Here is a 17,043-nt window from a genome sequence, read left to right as displayed (position 1 = left end):
CACCTTTAACTCACACACAGACACATGGGTATGACAGTATTTAAAAAATTTATTCAATAAACTTCTTTTACAGCCACTGAACAAAATGATGTTTTGTAATTTATCAACAAACTCCCAAAAAAAAATTAAGTTTTCATGTAGAACCTGAGGCGAGTGAAAGACTGACTGATAGAAGGCGGTGTTGAAATAATGCAAAGTAGACTTTTTAAACTGAAGGAACATTTTGGATTTTAAAAAGTCAACCGTGGAAGAATTGCAGGACTCTTTGGCCTGTCGAGCACGTAACAGTCAGTACTCCTTACAAAGAATAAATATAGACAGTTCTGCAAAACATCAAAAAAAAAATGTACAAAAACCTAAAACCCTCCCCTTCCTCTGTCCCCTGGTCAAACATTGTAGTAAATGTACAAATTGAGCTCCAAAAGCTACCGAACAGTAGTGGTGCGGGATCGTCTGGAAGATTCTTCCTCCAGTGATTCGTGCATTTAGACTAAATTAGCCCCTGAAGCAGAAAGTTGGATCAAGTATTTAGTACTGAGACATTGTTTTGTCTTGAATCTTGATATTTACAGTCCACGCTGTGCAGAAGACAAAGGCAGCAGAAATCTGCGTGGAATCATTGGCTGTTAAGGATAAAGTCGCGATCATGCCAAGTTGTCTTCCAGGGTTTCTTTTCCATGTTTCCCCAGTTATCATTCCCTGGATTTATAGCTCTCTCTTCCCGTTTGATCCGAACAGCGTTGTAACTGGGAACCTTGTCTTCATATTTGGCACGTTTGAAGAAGCCACACTGCAGGGGAAATAAGGATTAGTACTTTTTTTGAGGGGGGGGGGGGAGCGCTCACAGGAAGCTGTACAGGTTGATGAGGCGTTTAATGTCACTTGTCTGTTTAACAGGTAAGAGCCAAAAGAAAAATAAACGCAGTGAATCCAGTAAGAGGCGTAGAAAGCCATCTGTGTTCCTCAGGGGTTCCCAAAGAGGAGGGGATGTGAAATCATTTCCACAAATGTCCAATTAGGAGTTTTATTCACAAATGGTCTCATTTAGCTATAATTGTTCCATTAAAAACTGGTGTTTGAATTCATTTGGAGGAGTTTAGTAGGCTTGGCTCAGATACATTTGGTCTTGTGGCTGCTGCTTCTAGACTGAAACAACGGTTCTCCCTCTATATGGTCCAGGTCAAGAATAATCATATTCAAGCTAAGTGTCAAACTTGACCCGGTTGAGGCCCAAAGGTGCCCGATGTTTGTACACTTCAACCACCTCCAGGGACAGCTGGGGCGGTGAGTCCTTTGTTCTGGAGGTCAGGAGCTGATAGTTTGGGAACCCCTGCTCTGTATGGAAAGGAAAACAGTTCCTGCACACCCATATTTTCACATGAAGGAGAAAGGAACCTTTGGACCAAGTGACTGCATGTGCAATAGCAACAAAAGAAATGGAAAAACAGAGCAAACCTAAGAAGCAGAGCAGGAAAAGTCACGGATTACTCGGCATCACCTCCCCTGGCCATGCAAGGAAACTGCAATAATTCACGCATAATATTCATGTGTGAAAGTGTTTCAGTCAGCTTTTTCTACAAGCATTCTGTGAGAGAAATGCCCACCACACAGCCAGAATGCAGTGACTCTAGCAAAAAGGAGCGACAGAAGAAAAATCGCCCAAATGCCACATTTCCACTCATTCATGGCAGGCCGGAGAAAATTTACCCTCTCTCCCTCTGTCTCTCTCTTTCTACAGATTTGTCAGCCTCTCTTTTTCTGAAGGGTCCTCTTTATTCTTTTTCCCAAAGACTCCACACTGAGGAGAGGCACATCGTTAGAAAATGTGTTTTCGTGGTTATCTGCAGACCGCTGCATGAGCATGTTTTTGGTTAAGACCAAGTGCCTGGTCCTGTGTGTGTGTGTGTGTGTGTGTGTGTGTGTGTGTGTATGTGTTCCTACCTTCCAGAGCAGGAAAGCCAGCAGGGCCAACAACAGCAGCCCCAACAGGATGGACAACACGATGATCCACCACGGCGTGCTTCCGTGCTGGGCTTCACGCCTCTCAGGGAACACAGTCAGTCGCGACTGGAGAGAAACAACATCTTTTAGTCTTTTGGATGATGAAATCGCAGATACGGATGTGCTCACAGATCTTCACGCGCTACATTGATGCGCGTCTCTATTTTCACTTGTGTTCACCTGTGTCTCAGCCTTCTGCAGCACCGTGTTCTTAGTGGCGCTATCGACACGCAGAGAGGCTTTCACGATCACTTCCAAATGATGAAATGAGGAGAAATCCTGTTTAAAGAGAAAGGTGGTGATGGGAGTGATCAAAGGAACGTGTGGCGTGAGCTCAAAAATGCAGAAGATTGGCTTCTCCTGCTCCTAAACTGAATATATATATGAATAAAAAGAAACAAACATGTATTTGAAACCAGGCTTCCACCAAGGGTTTTGATCAAATAAATCTTAATTTTTCTTCCATTACTACATTCAATCAATGTCATAAATCACCCTTTTTTTTGCAGCGTTCAAATGAAAACTTCAAACCTGTAAAACTGGTAACTTTTAACAGATGAAGTGTCTTCCAGCCACCTTCAGATGGCTGAGCAGGTGTAAATGAGTGGTGGGAGTATCTCTTAGTACCTCTATGAAGGTGCTGTTCCAGAGGCGAGAGTGGAGAGTGATGACTGCATTACTGTCCAGACCCTGCAGGGGGCACTTTATCGTCACACATTTGGCCCCATCGTCACATGACTGTCAACAGAGAGGAGTGCTCAAAATCTCCAATCGACCCCGCATTCAAATTAATATGAAACATCATATTGGAATACAAACATATAAAAATAATATGGTGTTACCAGAGTTTTAGCTTTCCTCTTGTCAACTAAACGTGATAAAATGCCCTCATCAGCTCCTTGGTTGGTTTCTACAGCTCTTCTTGCCCTGCTGGGACTCTGAAAATTTATTTTTAAAAAATACAGCAAACTATTAGGTAAAACTGTAGAACAATAACTAAGTGACATCCACTCATGCATGTGTTGTGTCACTGACCTTGTTGAATTCATTGATCACGTCCTTAGGCGAGCAATTGATCTCATCCACACCTGTAGAGCTGATCTTCATCAGGTAGAGCAGCACTTTACCTTTGTCCGTCTCCCTCGGCCAGTTGATCTCCAGAGAGGCAGTGCCCAAGTCTTTCAAGCGTTTTCCCAGGTTGATTATCTGTAAATCAAAGCCACAGTTTTTATTTGAATTATCCACCTAACAACATACTTTGTCAGGAGAAATTTAAATATTTAACTGCATAGAAAGTTTTTTTTTAAAAGTGCTGGAGAAGCTCTGTTTTAGCTTTTGTTTACTTACTCTGAACTGGTGATTAATGGCACTTCCAATGTCATTTTCAGACTTCATGGCACTTTCTCCTTTGGCTTGTCCTGAGAAGTACACCTGAGATGGCTGGGCTTGTCTGCACAAACACCAACACAGTTAGCCAATTTGTGCAGCAGGGTGTGTGTGTGTGTGTGTGTGTGTGTGTGTGTGTGTGTGTGTGTGTGTGTGTGTGTGTGTGTGTGTGTGTGTGTGTGTTTTGCTCACCCTGTGACTGACAGCTGCAAAATGATGGCCACCTTTGCCTTTGCTTTAACAACTTTTTTCTGCTGGTCGCTGGTTCTGTGAGGTCAGTTGATACAAAGAGGTCAAATTCAGATGCTAAAATAGTTAATAAACCATCAGCACTTGCATCAAACAACCTGTCATTTCTCAATCAAACACCTGATTATTTGGATGTGTAAATACATCTTATTTATGTTCTAAAGATGCACTTACGTTTCCAGCTGAAGATCTATCTCCAGTTCAGTGGTGTTAGGCGAGATACGTGATGTGCTGAGAATAATGTAGAAGGTTGTCTATATTCGCGCGCACACAAACACACACACACACACACATACACACGCATGCAGTGTCTAAATATTAATTATGTTTTTATGTAGCAGAACAAGACAGATTAAATGATGATGTGTCTCACCTCATCATCACGTTCGAAGGGGTTTCCAAGGTCACAGTCAGCCTTTGTGCCGTTTTTATTAGCCTGGCAAAGTACTGGTCGCTGCTACAATCAAAAACAAGTTCCAGTCAGACTGCTATTGATGTGTGAGTGTTAGAGAGAGCAAGACACAAAGAAACGTACATTAGGTGGACTGCGGAAAGCGGAGTAGGTGAGGGAACGTGGGAAGGAAGCAATCAATGATGCCTCATGTGCACCGTCTCCATTTTGATTGGTCACTGTGACCTCCAAGGCAACGTCCTTCTGGTTGCTGAGCGAGATCACCGGCACGCCGTTCTCCCTTCAAACAGATAGGACATATGAATTTGAGCAGTGCGTGTTTGCGGTGTAGAACCTTGTTAGAAGTAATGTAGTAAAGAAATGTGTAACGTGTGTGTTTGTCGTACAGTCCTAATGGCGTGAAGGTGTCGTCATCTGTTGTCCTGTGGCCATAGCGATATTTCACTTGCAAGTTACTCCGACAAACATTGTCAGTGCCGCAACCCTCCTTCACAAAATGCACCTGCAATGATTTTTTTCAGACATAAAAAAAACAATGCTCACACACACACACTCCTGTAAGCTGTAAAATCACAAAAGAGGAATGAGCCAGTGTGTTGTGATATGTAAAAATAAAATGTTTCACGTTTAAAAAAACAAAAAAAACAACCCCCCCCCCCCCCAAAAAACAATGCTCAAACACAAATAACCTGAAATTTCACGGTGTTAGTGAATGAAGCAATCTCGTACCACTGAACGAACTGTCGTTTCCTCATTGGCGTCGAGGACAGGCGATAGTTGACCTGAGCTCTGTCTGCGTTTACGCCTGGCATCCTGGATATCCACAGACACATCGACGGGGATTCCTCGCAGCTTGTCTCGAATGTTTTCCTGCAGAATCAGAGATAAACTGCGTCATAACATACCAGCACTAACGAAGGTGTGTCTTGTAAATGTTGTCGTTTTTTGAGAGGGAATCGTCACCTGTATGACAAGCTGACGTGTGATGCACTGCTTCTTTCCTTTGCCGTCTATGATGATTGTTCCTTTAGAGTTATTATCAGAACCAGAGGACTGGTCGAAGCTAGCCCTAGGAATGAGACCGTCCCTCTTGAAATCGGCATCGGCCTCAAGGGAGTACGCAACAGCTAAATGGGAGGGAGAAGGGAAAGAATGAAAGATAACAGTAGAAAATCTGTGTGACATTGACGTTATGTCCTGCTAAAATATGATTAGAACAGACATTAATGAGGAAAGAGGCGCTTACTCAGTTTGGGAGCGTAACTTTTGGGGTTGGCAGTGAAGCTGAAGCAAGCTTCCAGTGTCATGCTGCAGACACAACACAGCAGATTCACAATCAGACAAGAATAAAACATCCTTTACAGGTTTTAATCAAAGTTCTCCTGGAATTAAATGATTCACATTTGTCAGCAGTACAGCAAAACCCACTTACCAGAAGCCCTTGTCACAGTTCTTCGTGCTGAAGTCAATTTCCTTGGGTGTGAACTTGATCTCCTTCTGGATGTTGATGACTGGACGAGCTCTGAAAGGGCAGAACTGGATCTATAGGGCATCCGTATGACCACGTAAGTGATGTGTGAAGTGGGAACAAAGGACTGACTGGGTCACTCACCTGTAGACGAAGACAGAGTCTGAGAGGGATCCAACAGCCAGGTCAGGGTAGGAGTTCTTATCCAGGTCCATGTTACCGGCTAAAGAGTATCCAAAGAGTTTCGCTCCTAGAGGCTGGCCAGAGAGGACCTGAGAGCAGGAACACACCGAAGAGTGGACCATGTGCCTTGCATGGCTTTCTTAGATACAAACAGCAGCTCTTCTACAATATAACATTTCCCTCTGCACAAACTGACTGGACTGATTATTATTCCAACTGCTCTTGACTCACCTGTGCAGCTTTTTTAAAGTTAAGCTCTTCAGCCGATCCATGGTAGATGTAAACATTCCCTGCACCATCGGCGTCATAAGGAGCTCCCACTGCAAAATCTGTCACAGCGGAGAATGATAGTGTAGTTATCCAGCATATAAGCAGCATACAAATACACATACAGATGCTGCCGCCTCACCATGGTAACCATCCTGATTGATGTCTCCCAGGTTTTCCACAGCCAGGCCAAACATGGAGTCCTGAGGTCCATCTATCCTTTTGGGTTTGACTTTGTTCCAGTTTCCGGCTTTGTTTACGTAGACATAGACAGCCCCTCCGATCTCTCCATCTTTTTCAAAGTATTGAGGCGCCCCCACCACTATGTCCTGCCAACTAACCGACGAAAACACTGTGTGAGAATTTAGTAATGAAAGTCATTTCTTAGGACTGGCAGTTCTGTGTGTCCCTCTGCCTCACCCACCTGTCCCCGTTGAGATCCAGCACAGCCAGGTCATAACCGAAAGATGAGGCGAGCCCTTCTCCCTCCAGTGTGTACTCCTCCAGTAAGATGTTGCTGGTTTCAGGGCCTCTCTTCAGCAGCACCACTGCTCCACTGTGGTTGGCTCTAGGAGCCCCAGCCACCACCGTCAGATGGCCTTTCTTAGTCAGACTTTGTCCCGAGTCCAGAGAGAAGCCTGTGAGAAGCAGACAGAGGGATGCATGGTTATTTAGCCAAGTCACGGTCAAGGAGTCGAGCAGGCTTTGTTGTGATGTTTTACCGAGGTAGCTGTTAGGAGCAGCAGGAACTAGGTCGGGGTTCTTCTCATTTTCATCTCCTGCTTCAAAAGGTCCGTCGTCGTAAATGCCCATCTCCAACAAGGTATCGTTCTTTTGTTCCAGGCGAACCACACCTGAGCAGAGTCAGAGGAGTTAAGACTCACTGAGGGAACTGATTTCCCCAATAACAAGGCACATCGTGCTCGCAATCCCACATCTACACACCTTTCCAATTGTAGGCTCCAGGAGCCCCAAAGATGAGATAGTGGTAGTCCTTGTCAAAGGTGGCTGAGAGGCCCTGCTGACAGGAGCCGAACATCTCGTGACCTCTGGGCCGACTGTCACAGAATTGCCAGCTACCTCCATCCTCGCTTGACAACGGATCAATTTGCAAATCCTGACTCAGCACATAGCAACGGCCAATGATGTCACGGGATTCGATAGCTGATCCCACATTGGCTCTGCGCTGGTAGCGATGGGCGCAGGTCTAAAGGGGGAACAGAGGCACACAATGGAGTTGAAGTTGGAAGGGCTTGTTAATGTGGACCATTCCAAGATCAGATTCCCCTCAAGTAGGTTTGTGGATACCATTCATACCGAATCTGATACCTTAAGTTGTATATCGCCCGATACTGAGCACTGAGCACAAAATATATATAAATATACTGTATATTACCACTATATAATTACAGTGCCAATCGTTTCTTCTTTACTGCTCTAAAACAAAGGTTACCAGTGGAAACACAACACAACTTCCTGTGAAGAAGAACGGATTTCCTGTCTGTAATATTAGTCTGATACCTGAGCTGTTTCAGGGATAACAAAATAAATAAAAGGTATTGGATCATGCTTTCATAGTCACTGATATCATCTTTAAAATAGTATCTACTGTATGTGTTTTCAGAGTAATGAAAGGTAAAAACAAGCAATGTGGAAATAGGTGCATTTTCTGACATTCTAGAAGCTCAGATCATATAAACCAGTTTAAATTCCCTCGTTATCAAGCGTGAACTTGGGCTCTTCACGAGTATTAAAGGTCGAGTCTGCAGCATTTTCCTTAATAACAAAATTTTGTTTTGTTTTGTCTGATTGTTTCTAGGAGGAGTGGATGTGCCAAACATGGGCAGATGCACACAGAGCAGTGAAGAAAAGGAACGTTAGCTGATCCTTGCTGCCATTTATTTTGTGCTCACCACCGTTTAGCATGTGCTAGCTGATTGGTGATGTGTGATTGCAGCGCTGGAAGGGGGGGGGGGGTTAATGTTGTCAGGAAGGGGGGGGGGGCCTACACTTCTGGTGCTGTTGAGTACAGGAGGAAGAGCCCGATTTGAATGAATGTCAATTTTACATGCTACAACAAACCATGCTACTGACTCAACCTATAAATAACACTTCCCTGGATTTTGCATCATTGTCAGATCAAGTCTTACCACAATCTTGCCTCCTGGGCCCTGACTGTTGACTGTCACTCCCATCCACTGGTTCTCTTTGCTCTCTCTGGTTGAGTCCTCTACACAGAAGCAAAGACTTAGACTCAAAGGGCTTATTATGGCTTAAATATTGTATTTAACTGATGAAAAGGTCAAAAACCAAAAGGAAAACATGTGAGAATGATGCAACTTCAACTCACCTTCATTGTCAAAGTCTACTCTGGTGCATCCTGGAGAGCTGGAAGTCATGTCACAGCTGTAGAGTCCTCCTGTCACTTTAGACTTCTGACCACTCAGGGCTTTTGCTCTTGGGGCACCCACCAGCAGCCTGCAAAACACACACACATACACAAACACACACACACACAAATATATGCAAAATTGAACCAAAAAAAACACATTCAGCTCAATCAAATGCACATTGTGAAAGAGGCTCAAGCAGTAACATTCCTGTTATTTTGGAGTCACAGTTCTTCCTCTTGCATATTACATTATCACACATTCCAGTGTAGTGTGTTACACAGCATTCATACACACACACCCGCACACACACACTCACTTCATCACTAAACTGATGTTCCATGTCCTCACCGTCTAATTCAGTCAAAGACCCTTTTCAACTGTCTGCTGTGGTTGATTGAAACAGGCCTTCTATCTCTCCCTTTCTCTCGACACACACATGCACACACACCCACGCACACACACAGAGGCTGCCTTTGTTGACCAAGGACAGGCGCGAATGCCACACCCGGTCTTGATGATGGGCATCCCATGGTTTCCGAACAATTCAAGGATGTCATCTTGTGAACTGACGCTTTTGTGGTGTTTCACAGTAGTTTAGAGTAGAGTGCGCGCGCACACACACACACACACACACACACAGACAGACAGGCAGACAGACACACACACACACACACACACACACACACACACACACACCTCTCAGCATGCTCCATGATGGCTCTCTGCTACATAACGTTACACAGCTTCACCAGATTGGATTAAGCCAGAGCACAAAGAATTCTCAGATATCCTCCTCATCATCTGGGGAGCAGCTTCAAGATGCATATAGACAAAGAAAGAAGCCAAGGCTTAATGTGAGCAGCATGTTATACAGCGCTGAACTCAGCAGCGTACTGGAGAAGCTTGCAATTCTTTTTTTTCTTTTTCTTTTTTGCATCGATTACTGTGAAAACGATGAGTTAAAATGGAGTTACGCATTTTGCAAGGAAGCTTGTGAGGGATTTTTCTGGCAGCAAAGCAGGAGCAGAAATACGTTTCTTCTGCATGATAGACAACTGTTTATCCTCATTTTTACCACTGGATTGTTTCAGCCAACCGGAGCGCTATAATTTGTGCACCCACTAAGTGTCCAATCCATCTATCTTTTTCACGTCAACGTGGTATTTGATCCGACAAGTCAACTCTCTTCTCTCCACACCACAGTGAAACTGCTGGAGCATCAAAGATGAGACTCATAGACCCCCAGGTGGGCATACGTCTGCCCCCATAATCCTCAGAGACACAGGAAGGCGGGAGGACAGACGGAATGAGCCCTGCAAACACACGCAGTGGGGCTCTGGGATACGGGGTCACTAAGGGTCTCAGCTGCATTACTAGAAAATGGATAATCTCATTATGATGATGTCAATGGTCTCATTCATGGCTCAAACAGATCAAGTTTACCATACTGAAATGAAAAGCGCATTTGAGGGACGCACGATAACATCGGCGCATCATCGGTATCGGCAGATATTGGTAAAATCCAATAAATGAGCAAATCAAGATTGGTCTGTACACAGTTGCTCATTGTTGTTGACGATGATGAAGTAGCGATACACAAGAGGCTTTTCCAAAGGTTTACGAATATAAACACAAATGTTACTCATTCAGATTCACCTCGTTTGTCTGTTTTAATAAACTGTGAATATTAAACAAACATATTTTTACTCAGATAATATTGGCATCTGCTAAAACAAGCCAATCCTTACAACGTTTTCTATTAATTATTAACAAAACAACCTTTACACGTCGTTCCATTAATCTGAGTCTGAGTGATGGGCCGGCATAACGTGTCGCTGACAGGTGCAGTGATAAGCCTGACGCGGGACTCTGATCCAGCTGTTTATCTAATCGTTCGCCACCAGCAGAAGAAGTCCCGACACACAGGAAGTACTAAGAAAAACACAGAGGGTGTGTGTGGGTCCCCGTGTGTGTATGTGTGCGTCACTGCGCAGTGACTCGCAAACACACTGGAACGACCCGGCTGCCTGAACACAGTGACCATTAGAGAGGCAGCGAACAGGGCCTCCTGCTGGAGCCCAGGCCCCGTCGCTTGGCAACAGCCAGCAGCGCTCTATCAGCTACAGGCGTTCACCTCCAAAATAGGTTGCAGATTCTCTGTCTTTTCACTTGCTGAACATATTTGGTGCCCAGATGTACAAGTGATTTATGACGGACTTTTTTTTTTTTCAGCTCTTTGATGTTGGATAACCTTAAGTCACCTGAGGGGGAGAAAGGAAGGGAACCTGACACTCGTGCTTCATCTCCCTCAAATACACACACACACACACACACACACACACACACACACACAGAAGCAGACTTTAATGCTGAACTACTTATTCTAGCATTTATAAAGTAGAGAAACACCAGCGTCATTGACGTTAAACCTACGAGTGTCTCTCTCTCACTTTCTCCCTCTGTCCCCCTTAGTCTCTAGTGTTTACACTTCAAACAGAAACTTTTCACCAGAGACATTTTATCCCTCACAAAGAAACACACACACACGCCTTTACTTCTCACACTCTAACCCCTCCCTCCTCTCCTCCTCCCAGTCTACACTTTCCCTCTTCACTTTTTATGATACAGGCAGACAGCTCCCCGTGGTAATTATGTCCCACCATGGAATGCTTCACAAAAACACTCATGGTAGGACACACACACACACACACACACACACACACACACACACACACACACACACACACACACACACACACACACACACTCACACACATGCATGTACACGCTCCTGTCAGCTCCCACCTTCACCTGCAGCTACATGTAACATTCAACCCTGCAGGGCGTTAAGACAGGCTGACAAAATCCGAATTGGCCCGCATGGCTGGTGAAGGGTTGGTGACTCAGAGTGAACACCCAGCTGTGAGGAAACTCACACTCACCCTCACATACACACACACACACATATTTGGGGGACTTACACAAACACACACTCATCTATTTACCTATCTATGGATAGGAATGTATCAAGCAGCACTCTGAGCTGGCTGATACACAACGTAACCACTCCTCCATGCTCGGCCATCATGAACACACCAGACAAATAGCGTGTGCATGTATGTGTGTCTTTGTTTGTGTGCATACAACATCGAAGAGCCAGAGCACATTCTGTCTCAGTAGCAGCTGGATGAACACCGCCGCACACCAAAACAAACATGGCCTCTTGCGCCAACATGCACACACACATTCAAACTAGCTTGGTGATTAATAGAACTGCTCCCAATGCTTTCTGTGTAGAAGTGAGATGAGATTAATCAGTCATGGAATACAAACAGAGGACCTCTAGGTTAAGACACCTTGGTCACCATTTTATCACGATATACTGTGATACAGAATGTTGATACAGCATCGTGGGGAGAATACTGAGACACACTGCTGTATTGATTGAATGCACGGACCTAAATATAAATGTATTTCAATGGCAGACAAGGGCAAATGGCAACTTTATTTCTTAAAATTCTGTATTTCAAGACATTTTAATCCGTGATATATTAAAATATCTGTGTACCTGAGGAGAAAGAAACGCCCCTGAAAAGGCAAAAGCAGGAATTACATTTTTATTCACAGAATTAGTTTGTGAGTTACTAGAAATTTATCAACTGAGATGGACCTTTAACACACATACACGCACCAAACGTGTGAAGAGGGGAAGACAAATAACAAGTGAATAACACCAGCTGTTTTCATGGAAGTAACTGTATTTGGTGCAACTATCAACACCGTATCACAAGAGGAAATATCACGACATATTGCAGTACTGAAAGACAGCCTCCAGTATTCCTCGGTCTACCTCATCTCTACTGGTACTTGCTGTTTTCCAGTTAACAGAATCACACTGATTCGGCTTGTTTGTACTTAACCTGCAGGAGCAACCTTGTGGTGGCTCATGCTGATCACCACGTGTCTTTCATTTGGATACAGGCTAAAACTAGGACACAAACTACCACCAAGTGTGCACGAGTGTGTGTGTGTGTGTGTGTGTGTGTGTGTGTGTGTGTGTGTGTGTGTGTGAGTGTATGCGTGTTAGGGAGAGAAAGAGCTTAAACTTCAGTGGAGAAGGTCACGACCTGGAGGTGCTTAATAGTTCTCAGCCTTAATGGTTCAGAATATCTCACGGTGGGTAAACAACCGTTGCTGATGGAAATACAAGGTAAAAACATGTGTGTCGTTCATTTTTGTATACAAATACAGTTAACAGGTTGCTGTTTATCACTGAACATCCAGCACATTTCATGTCCTCACTGTAACTCTACACTGGGGGTCTTCCATGTATTTCTACTTCACTCTCCACAACAATTCACAGGAAACACATTTGGACCCGACGTTACTCACACGACTACAATGAGGTGATGAAGAGATTGTTGAATTCAGGGCTGACGTGACGATTTCTCCCTGTATTTTGGGGTTTTATTGTTTACCCTACAGTCCTGTTTCATGTAAACGAACCAGCAAAATGTTGAGCGCTGGTTAAATGTTTAATGTAACACCAGCTGATGACAGAGCGGAATATCAGCTGATCGACAGCCACTACATCCGAGCACCTCTACTGCACTCGTCTGACAGCTAGAAGCTAATTCTTTTACATTTAAAGAGAATTTTACCATCAAAGTATAATGATGAGTTTTAAAAACCTCTCACAGAATAAATGGAACGACCCGATCGGACACTTGCATCTGTTATAACTCACTAATATATCAAACCCTAACACCCACATGGACCACTGACGCGTTTGGATTATTAAGCACCTTTTAATAAAGTTTCTTTTATGAAAGAATAAATTTTATATACAGAACATGAGATAATGTGAATTGTATACCTACTCGATAATCCCTTTAATCTGATAGTGGACCAACAAAACAGCTTAAAGCCCCAAAATTAGTTACATTCGCTGTTCATTCTGTTTTATCGTAGGTTAGTGAGTTTAAGTACAAAAAACCACACAGTGCTCTGTAACAAGTACAAGTCCACAGACAAAATGATATGTAAGTGATTAAATAAAAAAAGGGAAACTTCTTAAATAATTAAAAATAATAGTATTCAATGCAGAATAATGTCTGATACTCCATATTGGATTATTACAGTTGATTATTACCCATCAGTTTGTATAAAAGCAACATTTTTGTGTCATCAGTAGTGAACTGTTCTTCAAATAATAACAATTTTCCTCACAGATTAACCTGCTGATTATTTCATCTGTTAATCCTTTGATTGTTTGTTCCTGTAAGTGTGATAATCCTGAAAAAATTCAGTCACAAGCGAGTGAAACTACCACTGAAATAAGTGAAGCTGCTTATTTTATTTTAAACAAAACCTAATTTCCTACCCTAGAAGTAAATAAGCTGCTTTTCGCTGCTCCTGGTAAAAAAAAAACTAAAAACTAAAAACAACAAATTTAAATTATTCTTTGGAAAGAAAAATTCAAATTTTTTCACTTTCACAGTAAAATGCTTATTTTTTTCTTCTATCATGTTTAAAAGTTATGAATCTTAAGATTCAGATAAATGGAGGGAAGCAGTAAGTAAATCTGTTAATCATTCCTGAGGTGCAGAGTTGAAGCTGGGGGGGGGGGGGGCATGAAAAGAAAAGTACAACGACTCTTTAATACTTTTCTAGAGTAAAAGTATTCACTTACATCCGCCACTGATGTAGAAACCACTGAACGTTGGATCTTTTGTGCAGACTAACTAATCTGGGCCCTAAAGACCGAGGCAGGTCTCACCTAGACCCCACCGAGACGAAGGGCCGCGCGAGTGAGCGCCGCGTGCGCGTGCGCGAGAACAAAAACACACCAACTTCACAAATTAGTAACCTTGAAATAAAGTAAAGATTAACAAAGCTCCGGTTTAAACTCGCAGCAGGTGTACGACCGCTACCGCGGGTCACATTCTTGGAGGGGTTTGAGGGGAAATAGTTCCGACTTTGGCGAAAACTGGTCGACTCCACCTGCGACATACCTGAGCTTCTAGAACGAGTCGAAACCTTCTCATGTACACTGTGGTGCCATCGTGATTCCTGGTGGTATGTTAATGAAGTAAAAACATTCAAAGAAAAACTTAAAAAGTGGGTCTTACATTCTTTTATCCACCGGATCAAGCTGCCGGTGCATGGCGAGAGAGAAGCCGAACAAGCTGCTCGGCTCCCCGTTCTTGCGCAGTACGTTGGTGCTGTCCAGGTTGAACGCCGTCAGCTGCCCACATCCCAGGAGAAAGCCGAGCAGCCAGAGTCCCCACATGTTCCTGCTCTCCGTGCGACACGGTGCAAAAATAAAAAGTCCCCGGTAACGATGAAAGGCGAGTCCTCAGCGGTAGGGGAGCAGACTGCAACTGACCGAACGTCGGAGTGTTGGATGTTGTGTACTTTCCTTGCAGCCGCCGCCCCTCCCACCGGGACACACACACACACCATCCCAAACCGGGTCAGGAACACTTGACTTACCAGGACGTATTGCTCGTCAGTGAGCTGTTGCTGGTTGGTAGGCAGTGTCATCGTCTAGCCGGTGCCTCGGGCTGTGTCAAACACACTCGCGGTAATAAAACTGGAGCCCCGAGCTGCTCGGGCCGCTCCTGACATTTCCTCCTGTGACACTATTAAGGAGACTGCCGGTAAACTCCCTTAGAAACAGGCAGAAACACAACATTCAAGTCCCACTAGAGGGACAATACTGGCGTTGAGCTCGGGGTGTCATATGCGCACATATGCAGTTATCTGGTGCCATTTTTTCCCCTTTCAAATACTGATACCTCAACTGTAGTACAAGCCAAAACTGATGCATAGCAGTGTTAACTGATACATAGTATTTGTTAAACGAGTATATTGTACAAACCCTATGTGGATGTGGACCTCTGTAGACCATGCAAAGGGGCTACAACTATGACAATAAAGAAAATCTATCATATAATCTCAAAATCCCCATCAAAATGAACAAGTGTTTTATGTTTTTCCCATCCACCTTCTGCAAGAATCCACTCCTTGTCTTCTTCTGAGTGGCTCTGACACAGATCCCTTTGACTCCAAGTACCAGCGAATCAGAGACGAGCAAAGCCTTTGGCGGATCCTGTGGGGACGTGCGCCATGTAGGCCCATGACCATTTCCTCTTTTTTTGACAAAATAATCTGCTCTGACCATCAACAATGTGGTTACTTACAGTTTTAACAGACATCAGACACCATTGTTCCACATTAAATCCATCGTACACACATTATTGTTCATCTTCTATCTGGAAATATGTTGCTGGAGTTTTGCAAGTGCAAAAATAAATTGCATTAAGAATTCTTATTCACTGGTATCGCAAACCACTGCTATGGTAACTTTCAACTCCTCTGCTGGACGTCACTCCTAAGTAGCGGGGTCCTGTTTTAGAGCTAATAACCTAATAACCAGATCAGTGAATGGACCTGCATATGGTTGATATCGAATCCACAATTTTAAATAAGAATTGGAGGCGTTTGATACCAGGATCAGAATTTCAAAAACTTAAATTGAAGCTAACAAGTGGATGAAAAAGTCTTGATTAAGGAGAAGGGGAGAGAAGGAAGACATGTTTGTCTGTCAATGGATTTCATATTTACTCCTGGCACCAGTTGTTTAGTTCCAGACACAGATGGAAAAAGAGATACAACTTTGCCCCACATTTTGACTAAAGGAGCAAGTGCCAGTGTGTTCAGTAGCTGCCTTTGTAAACCACAGCCTTATAATCCATAACTGGAAATCAGACACATTTTCGAAGTACAGTCCTTTGGGCATTATTTCTCAGATCACCACATGCTATCTCTGCAGGGCTTTTGTCTTCTGTAATGACTCATTAGATGAGTCACAGAGCCAGAAGGAGCCCGTGATCCAGACCAGGCACAGACCTGCAGACTAACGCTACTCCCTCACCAGAGAGCTTTCAAGGCATTCCATGAGACGCTGACCCAAAGCTTGTCCTCGCAACGCAGCATTTTAGTAGACAACACAGGCTTTGTCTGCGCTCAGGGAAAGAGGGCAGAGAGAAAGGGAGAGGGAGAGAGAAACTGCCCACATACTGTATAAAAGACAGAAATAATGGTGGAGGAGGGCAGGGGGGGTGTGCATAAAGAGAAAAAGGAGGAAGGAATGTGGTTCCTATGCAGATCTGTTATCTAATTTTATGAACATGCTTCGGTGAGATGTCTCAGTTCCCGGATTCTACATTGCTTGGAAGTAAAACAGAAATTTCTCTTGACCTGTTCTAATTAGATTATTAATCTGAAGAAGAGGAGAAATAAGGTGTTTCTGATTAGCCACCGAAGCCCGAAGCAGTTTGAGTTGATCAGTTTGAAAAAAAAACAACCTTTCCCAGTCCTGGTTCCTGAGGAGATAGCTTCATAGTATCACTCTGTGATTGGAGAGATTGGAAGTGGAAAACTTAATCCATGTGACACTGTTGACTCTTTTCAGTTCCACTTACAACTGTGAGCTGGCTGGAAGAGCACAAGAGGTGAGAAAACAGCCTTATTGCTTCAAAAGAACAGCGTGTACAGTAAACTGAGGCGTGTTTGCGCACACAGGGCACGTGTTTACCCACAGTTGCTGTGTTGTGAGATTATTCATTCCACGACGGTTTCTGCCCGGATTTTATATGCAAAAATAAATTATTGCCCAC

The 17,043-nt window shown here is 43.7% G+C and overlaps 1 protein-coding gene across 3 annotated transcripts; it reads right to left on the bottom strand.

The window, feature by feature from the left end:
• Positions 1-13: 13 nt before the first annotated feature.
• itga6b (integrin, alpha 6b) lies at positions 14-14,765 on the bottom strand. Of its 3 annotated transcripts, XM_086203399.1 has the most exons (26): positions 14,491-14,762; positions 8,317-8,444; positions 8,117-8,196; positions 6,912-7,173; positions 6,689-6,820; positions 6,391-6,604; positions 6,109-6,302; positions 5,931-6,028; positions 5,661-5,788; positions 5,481-5,570; positions 5,295-5,356; positions 5,012-5,175; positions 4,778-4,918; positions 4,435-4,550; positions 4,172-4,328; positions 4,010-4,093; positions 3,811-3,890; positions 3,580-3,654; positions 3,349-3,451; positions 3,037-3,207; positions 2,844-2,939; positions 2,629-2,739; positions 2,182-2,280; positions 1,942-2,067; positions 1,708-1,798; positions 646-790 (listed from the first exon to the last, which is right to left on the bottom strand). In XM_086203399.1, exons 1-25 carry the CDS (start codon positions 14,649-14,651, stop codon positions 1,733-1,735), a joined length of 3,138 nt encoding a protein of 1,045 aa, XP_086059525.1. In that variant the 5' UTR covers positions 14,652-14,762; the 3' UTR covers positions 646-790; positions 1,708-1,732. The 3 variants fall into 3 exon arrangements, with proteins under 3 accessions (XP_086059526.1, XP_086059524.1, XP_086059525.1); XM_086203400.1 differs by lacking the exon at positions 1,708-1,798 and having other exon boundaries at positions 14-790; positions 4,010-4,090; positions 14,491-14,765; XM_086203398.1 differs by lacking the exon at positions 1,708-1,798 and having other exon boundaries at positions 15-790; positions 14,491-14,763.
• Between the last annotated feature and the right edge of the window lie 2,278 nt (positions 14,766-17,043).

This window comes from Aulostomus chinensis, chromosome 5, assembly GCF_037954235.1.
Source record: "Aulostomus chinensis isolate RoL2024-O1b breed Wild chromosome 5, RoL_Achi_v1.0, whole genome shotgun sequence".
Lineage (NCBI taxonomy): Eukaryota > Metazoa > Chordata > Actinopteri > Syngnathiformes > Aulostomidae > Aulostomus > Aulostomus chinensis.
This window is presented reverse-complemented; position numbering and strand designations above follow the sequence as displayed.

Excerpts from the sequence above, each read along its gene's own strand:
- itga6b (XM_086203398.1), bottom strand. The coding sequence starts at position 14,651 with ATGTGGGGACTCTGGCTGCTCGGCTTTCTCCTGGGATGTGGGCAGCTG. Across the intron at positions 3,452-3,579 it reads TTGCAGCTGTCAGTCACAGG|ACAAGCCCAGCCATCTCAGG; the intron begins GTGAGCAAAACA and ends GTGTTTGTGCAG. Across the intron at positions 3,208-3,348 it reads CCATTAATCACCAGTTCAGA|ATAATCAACCTGGGAAAACG; the intron begins GTAAGTAAACAA and ends TTTGATTTACAG.